Source organism: Bidens hawaiensis, unplaced genomic scaffold (genome assembly GCF_021521415.1).
Source record: "Bidens hawaiensis isolate Kalapana, Puna unplaced genomic scaffold, B.hawaiensis_p1.1 tig00419582_1, whole genome shotgun sequence".
Taxonomy (NCBI): domain Eukaryota; kingdom Viridiplantae; phylum Streptophyta; class Magnoliopsida; order Asterales; family Asteraceae; genus Bidens; species Bidens hawaiensis.
The window spans coordinates 163,089-171,137 of NW_027504908.1; the positions used below are offsets into that span (position 1 = coordinate 163,089).

An 8,049-nucleotide genomic window follows, 5' to 3' on the forward strand; every position below is an offset into this window, starting at 1 on the left:
AAATCCTTGAACCCGATTTTTGCAGGATACATGCTTGTGTTTTGGTAAAGTAAAATGATTATTTTGTTGTTGATAAAGTTGTGTTGTAAGTTGATATACACAAGATGTCTGGTTTAACAAGACATTATAGATGATTATAACTATTCAGTCAACATTTATAATTTAATTTATTTTGGTTAAGAACAAACAAATAAAAAAGTAGAGTTTCCTTTTTTTTAAAGCAGAATATTAGTACTAGTAGAGTAAAAGATAAGATACAACAATTAATACGAAAAAGTAGAAATAAAGTTGTTTTGTTATGTTTAATTTATATTCCCACCTGCTCAACGTTTGGTGTTTTGTACGAGATAGTATTGGTGTGTCGCAATCAATTTGAATAGTTTGTCCCTTCATATCAATTTTAAAATTTCATATAACAGATTTAAGATAAAGATATACTGTATAATGTTTAATAAGCAAGTATCAAAAAAATTTAGAGAAAATTATTTAGATAGAAATCAAGTCCCGATCGATAAACAAACACACACTAAACGAATAACTCTTTATATTAATCAAGAAATATAACTCAAAAAACTGATTACAACTCTCAAACCTTAACCCGGTTTGACTCTTCTTGACAAACCCTAACTCGGCTTGCTTCTTGATGAATATTCTCGCGTGTGTTCTATAATGACTAAGTGTCTAACCATTACTTGGTTTATATAGACTAACCTAACTTGCTAACATTACATATTATAATTACATAACAAATTTACATAACCGACTTGTCAACATCAGCCCCTCAAATTCACCGACTTGTGACTTGGAGTCCGAGATTACGTCAAACAAGAAAAGTGTATAAATGTACTCAACAGAATACTTAATTATGTTAAGCTTCTTCAAATTTCCTTCTAACCTTTTTCACTAGATCAACACTTGTAATTGGTCTTTTCATCTATGTATCGGGTGACGGGTGGGCCTGAAGATTCGATATCTTTTACCAGTTAAGAGTCATCTCGGACACCTTGTGGCTGAAAACGCAAACGACTGAATTTTTATCATAAAGATGACATTGGCATCCTGAAAATGGATCATAATGCATATAATGAGAATATGAGGTGGTAAATAAAAGAGAGTTTGTTGAACTCTTGACCTGTTATATTACTATATTTTAAAGTTGTCTAATAGGTTTTGAGCTATATATATATAACCTGTTTAACAAACGGATAGTTCATGTCATGTTCAAGTCAACCTACCAAATTGTCAACCCGTTCAACATGTTTACAACTTGATACTACACAAACGCACTTGACTTGTTTAGCTACGAGCCATGCCCGGGCACAATAGTAAATGAAAATTGCATGCAGCAAACTTTGACTATTGAAAGATTCGACTCAAACCCATTTTAACCCGCTATCTGATCTGCACCAACGCACCATTTAAATCAATGAAATCAACTGGACTCCACACATGTTTTACCATATCATTTCGATTTCGAATCATAGAGGACTATAACATACAAACCTTAAGTCTTGATTAAAATGCACTAGGGTTCACAATTTTATAAGTGAAAAATTACATGCATGCCATGATCCATATAGGTGGCATCTAATGCAAACATCATGACTTAAATAAACATAATAATAGTCTCCTACATCCATCCATAAATCCAAAAACATTACTTCTATAAATTACATCTATTTACTGTTTGCACCAACTACACCGCATCTTATATCCAAACTCTGCATCCTCATTCTGAGGGACTCGTATACTGGATATTTTGCTCATAGAAGTTAATCAACTGTCATCATTAATAAACATTGATAAGCGCAAACAATATACAATATTCATCATTTGGAGTCAATCTCGACGGTAAACGGGTCAACTTGCTAAAAACGGGCCCTACCAATCAAGCAACAACCATATTGAATTTTCAATATGTGAAATACCAGGAACAATTTTTTCTTAAAAAAAATTCGATTATTATTAAACATATCTGACATACTAGTAAATAAAAGAAGTTGGGAGAAACCATGTTTTGGGTCAACCCGATCCGTTTTAACATGCAGATAAATTATAAAATTACTGGTATTACCCGTTAACAAACCCACTAATTTAGCCAGCTTCTAATGTTTCTTCTGTAAACGGGCCTTATGAGTCAAACGGCGTCGATATTGAATTTCCAATGCACGAAACATCAGGATCTATTGTATTTTAAAAACTAAATTATTATTAAACATATTTGGCATACTAGTAAGTAGGAGAAAACATGTTTTTCAACCCGACCCATTTTTGACATGCATAAAAACTACAAGTATGACCCGTTACACCAATATAGCCAGCTTCTAATGTTTTTCAACGCGTGCATGCTATTTTTTTGGTGTGTTGAGGGGGGTAGATAACTTTACCAGGAGAGGGTAGTGAGCCTTGAGGTATCTATTATCCACCATCACTTCTTTTCCGTCCGACCTGTTTTAACCAACTTAATGTCGTTAAAGTTATGAAAACAATAACTTGTGCAATCTAGTTTAAACGCCTAAATATGGAAGTAACTTTATTCTATGTTTTTGGATTGTCGGAAATGGTATGTATGCCCCTATAATACATAATCTATATATACAAGACAGTTTGTGAATCTGTATCTAAGTTAACCAGAACTTCTAGTTCCTAATAATAGCAATCATCGTGCGCGTGCTGTGAAATGTATAGAAACTATATTAATTACACTAGCAGGTGTGATGTCACATATAAATATAGAAAAAGATAAGAGAGATGAACAAACCTAAGGACCAAAAAGGTTACCAAGATATCCTGCATATCATTAATTGTAGATATAGAATATTCAATCGGCTTGATGACTTTGGTAATTGCATACATGCTTTTTGATGTATCTACCACATTCATTACACCATAACCATTTCCTATTGGCTCATAGTTTTGCACCCTGTGTTCAGCTGCCACACCATTCCCACCGGCTAATCTTTCTGTTGCATCGTGCACGTCTTTACTGACCGTTGGATCTAAATCTTTTTTAAACCGTTTCACAGTACCAGATTTCCTTCTTTTAGCTCCACCGCTACGGTTAACCCAAACAGGGTTTTGACCGTTAACATCTGAAATCCCGTTTGAAGGACTGACTCCTTCACCAGATCGATCTTCTCGAATATGTACTGCAGCCCCGTTTATGTTTTCTTTATCAGTTGAAGACATACCTTTCAGTTCACTTAACTTCAAATTCAATTCGTCTGTCTCGCTTAACTTTTCAGAATGTCGAGACACCAATAAAGACCCGTTATCACTCAAATGTTTTGGTTTTCTAACATTTCTAATGCTTTTAGTATCGCTTTCTGACCATTTACTACAAGTCGGATCATTCCCGGTAACATTTGGCAAAGATTCTTCAATGATTCTGAGCTTTACAGAGGGCACATCATAGGTAGCAGCAGGGGAACCTTGTTGCTGCTGCTGTTGCGGATGTGGCTGCTGTTGCTTCTTCTTCTTTACTGGCGGTTGAATAGCAACTGCGTTTTTGCGCTTACGTTTCCTGCTTGATCTTTGCTTTCCTGATCGCATTCTTCAATTTCATCATACAACAACAAAGCATAGATTATCACAAAAGATTTTCCCATTAAATATTCAAATATGTGAAAAAGAGACTATAAATAGTAAACCTCTCTTCAAATGCATCAATGATATCAGAGCATGACATAAGATTCTCCACAGGCTCCCATGTGTTAGCCGCCTCTGGCCATCCACGCCTTCACAAAAACATACATTACCATGAAACAACTTTATGTGACATGAACTTGGAAACTAAAATCCAAGTTCAGAAGAAGCTCAATTACATTAACTAGGGCTAGAACCGATTCCAAAAACAATCTAATTAAATGTTGCGGAAACTGATAAATAAGTAACTGAAATTGCAAATAGAGCAAGTTAAGCTTCAAAATTAGCTTATTTAACCATTCCATTTACTCAAACCAACTGCTGCTCAAAATCTAAACTCACAATTAAGGGCATGCAAAGTCAGTTCGGTTTGGTCATGGGGATTTTAGTGCCTAACCACAACCATAGCTGAGCTTCGGTTATGAAAGATTGCTTAATCATAACATAACTTAACGGTCAGCTGACCGTCGGTTATGGGCCAGTTCAGTTAAGTTAACCGTCCAATGCATTTTTTATTTTCTTTATCCTTTTTTCCAGTTGAAAATGCTTGGTTATAGCGTCCCAAGCTTAATAATAGCGCTTCGAAGCTGTAATACGCTCTTTCCAAGCTTTGCTATAAACAGTTGCAATACAAATTTAAATGCTCGAAGCTTTAATACAGAGGCATACAATTCGGAAAAACACAAACATATTAGGTTCGGTTCGGTTTCAGTTAAAGTCAGTTAACAAATACGCATTAGCCATAACGTCGGTTTTGTTCAGTTACGTTTAATTTCGGTTAACGCCAATCACGTCTACTTACAATTATAGATATTTCCTAATTTACAACAATCCGAAACCATAACGAAAGCATACAAATTACAATAAAGCACACTTACCATTTGATGAGATACTGTATTTTACCCTGAATTCAGACACAAAAAAAAAACACCAAATTAATAAAATACATTCACAAACAACATAATAATCATATAAACAAATAATAATAATAATAAATTAGAAACCTTTCGACTTCTTTTCTTCCGTACGGATTCAATCTCATAGAAACCCTCAGCTAATTTCGGACGCTCATCACCATCATTATCATTATTATTACTATTATTAATATTAATATTATTATTAACATCAGCTTCAGGTTCATTATCTGATTGATCTTCATACTCCTCATCATACTCTTCATCTTCCTCATCCTCATACTTATCTCCACCGCCGTCATTCGACAGCGCCACCTGTTGTTGTTGTTCAACGTAGTACTCTGTCGGATCGGGATCGGTACGAGGCTGTGGTGGACGATCGGAACCGGTGGTCTTGCGTCTAGCGCCGCCTTTCATTGAGCAAAAATGTGACTGATTTGGGTTGGTAATTGAGGCCTTGATTTCAGGTGTTGGTGTTATTGAGCCCCAATTTTGAAAACCTAATTTTGTAGCATTGGATGAGAGTCTGAGACCAAGTTTCGGGAATTGCATTCAAGGGCATGTAGGTTTGGAAGTTAGTCATATTTGGAATAAAAATAATCATTATTGTATATTGATAGTGTATAAGTATGTATATACAAAATTATATATACGTACACTTGAATTTGTTGTTTTAACAGTTACTATGTTACATAATTACCATCAAGTATGGGTGCAAATGAGCGTGCCTCGTTTAGCTTATAAAGAGCTCGAGTTTGACTCGGGCTCGACTCATTTACTATTTATCAATTTTTTTATATGATTATAATTATTTTTATATATTATTTTATTATAATTTTATGTATAAAATAATATATATATATATTATTTGGTTTATTTTTTATTTATTTTCCATAACATTATATATATATATATATATATATATATATATATTAATTAATTATTATATATATATATTTTAAAAATTATATAAATAACATGCTTGTTTAGGCTCGCGAGCTGGATCGAGCTCGATAAGTGAAGCTCGGGCTCAGGCTCGTTTATTAAACAAGCTTACTTTTAGGCTTGTGCACAGGCTCAGGTTCAATTAAGCTTGGCTCGATCGAGCTTTTTAACGAGCAGATCTTGAATAGCTCGTGAGCAGCTTGGCTCGTTTGCACCCCAGGGATGGGCAATAACCAAACCGTTGATCGACGAAACTGAACTAAAATTAACCGATAACTGAATTAACTGAAAAGTGGTTATCGGTTACTTTTTGTACCTACGGTTAACAGAAACTAACCGAACCGAACCATTCACATTTTCATATATTTCCAACTTTTATATCTCCCGTCATTTCATATCTTTCATGCCTTTTACCACCATTTCATGTACTTGTAACTAAAATTTTTGCTCAAATTTGATTTTAGTTATTAACCGAATCAAAAGACAAATAACCAATTAACCAAAAACCGATTCGTTAATTTGGTTGAAGCTATTAACCGAAACAAACTGAACCGTGCACACCATACCATCAAGGAGGGTGGTTTATTTATGCTATTTTAAGTTAGTTCCATATTAACTCAATAATTCCTAATTTATTTTAAGCCACATAGCGAGGCTGATTAAACATATTCGACAAGTTTAACGCTACTAACATTATTCACTATTCACTTACAGCACATGATTTACTATAGGTACATTGTAACAAGTCACATTTTCATAAGCTACTTTTTATAATATTTCAGCTTAATACGTACTATTTTTCCCAAAATGGTTATAAGAAGTTTACATTATTTGCATCATAAGTTACCATTTAAAAAGGTGGTATAAGAGTTGATAACAACACATATTTAATAACACAAAAATATATAAATTCGTTATTCCAAAATATACGCTTGATTTTAAGGTGATCTTTCATTCGAAATTATTTACATGAAATATATTCAACTTAATTGAATTAGCGAAATCTACGTGAGTTCATGCTAACTAATAATTACTGGAACAATCCCATTTAAAATTAAACCATTTATCAAAAAAAATTGCACGTCGGCACATGCCTACATCGGCTAGTGAATGGAGTTGGAAACCGGCCTTCGGCGTATGGCTAACATAGGGCCCATACCAATAAATAATACATTATCGTAGAGATGACGTATCCGTATGGCCACACGCCCACACAGTCACCATAACACTAACCAACAGATTATGGGTACTAAATCTTTCATTTATAAGTTTTTATATAAGACTACAATTTGTCCTTCCCAACGATTTAATTTAAATATAAATATTCTTGCGATATATATATATATATATATGCATACACATCAATTGTTGTATAACATAAACCACCCATTAATTTCCACTTTCATAACATATATGTAATTATATATCACCATACTTATATATGTATTTCAATTTCCAAAGATATTAAACATTTCAAAGAATCAAGTTGACCTGAGTTTATAGACCTCATATATACTTGTGAATCTAGACTTGTTTACGAGTCAAGTTTACAACACTTTAGGTACACATGACAATCTAGACTTGAGTTCATAGACCTCATACGTTAACTTCAAATCTACAAGTCAGATTCACAACCTTCTGGTGAGATTCGTGATCTCAAAATGAACGTTCATTTGTGATACTCATTAACATCATATAGAAGGTTTCACCATATTTCCACCAACACTAAGTTCTTATGTAATAGCCACATGATCTCATAAAACTAAATCATATTCAAAACAAGTCAACAATACCTTATGTCCATACCTGCATGCTATACACATAAACATGATGGAGTTAATCACATAGATGGTCTTGTACTGGTATGACCATATTATGATATTGGTCTCTGAGTTTCAGTTAATTACATAGATGGTCTTATCATAATTAAATAAGATATTTAAAAACATATATTATCATAATTAAATATAAGCTATTTAAAAACATAGTACTTAATAATACACTACTACTTATTAATACGCTTTATAAAAACACACATTTGTGTTTCTTTTTCACAAATTTATAAACAAGCTAGTGAGAAACTAGAACACTAACCAAACACATTTGTGTTTCTTTTTCACTGCTCATTGTCCTTGACGCATTGATCGGTTGTAGGTTGTGTTATATATATGTGGTGTTCTTTGTCTTTACACTTGGCATCTCAGAACTCTTGGTAGTGTCATTTGCATTCTCAATTGCTACTTGTCATTCACATACTATGCTTTCTCTTTGCCTGTTTCTCTTTTGGTTCCACGCACACACGCTACATTTCCTTTCTCTGTGTTTGCTAGACAGAGAAAAAGAGACGGCAGAGCTTTAAGCAGTTTATTACTACATGTTTAATATAGAAATCTTTTATTTATTCTAATTTTAGTTTTTGAAATTTAATTTTAAGCATAGCATCCATCAAGAGGTTAATTTCCTATTTGTTTCCGTCATTTGCACATGGATGATTTTCATTTAATTTGTGCAGATTTTGATGTTGAGTGGAAGAGGTGTACATCTA

The 8,049-nt window shown here is 33.5% G+C and overlaps 1 protein-coding gene across 1 annotated transcript; it reads right to left on the reverse strand.

The window, feature by feature from the left end:
• Positions 1–1,541: 1,541 nt before the first annotated feature.
• LOC143609368 (chromo domain protein LHP1-like) lies at positions 1,542–4,976 on the reverse strand. Its single transcript, XM_077084136.1, has 6 exons — positions 4,650–4,976; positions 4,524–4,549; positions 3,651–3,737; positions 2,762–3,553; positions 2,388–2,448; positions 1,542–1,780 (listed from the first exon to the last, which is right to left on the reverse strand). The coding sequence occupies exons 1-6, from the start codon at positions 4,974–4,976 to the stop codon at positions 1,730–1,732; spliced, it is 1,344 nt and encodes a 447-aa protein (XP_076940251.1). The 3' UTR covers positions 1,542–1,729.
• Positions 4,977–8,049: the final 3,073 nt, after the last annotated feature.

Bases quoted from the DNA above. Each gene is read 5' to 3' on its own strand.
- LOC143609368 (XM_077084136.1), bottom strand. From the start codon at position 4,976: ATGAAAGGCGGCGCTAGACGCAAGACCACCGGTTCCGATCGTCCACCA. The intron at 4,550-4,649 runs GTTTCTAATTTA...GTCTGAATTCAG, and splicing joins GGAAGAAAAGAAGTCGAAAG to GGTAAAATACAGTATCTCAT. The intron at 3,738-4,523 runs GTAAGTGTGCTT...GTTTTTGTGAAG, and splicing joins ATACAGTATCTCATCAAATG to GCGTGGATGGCCAGAGGCGG.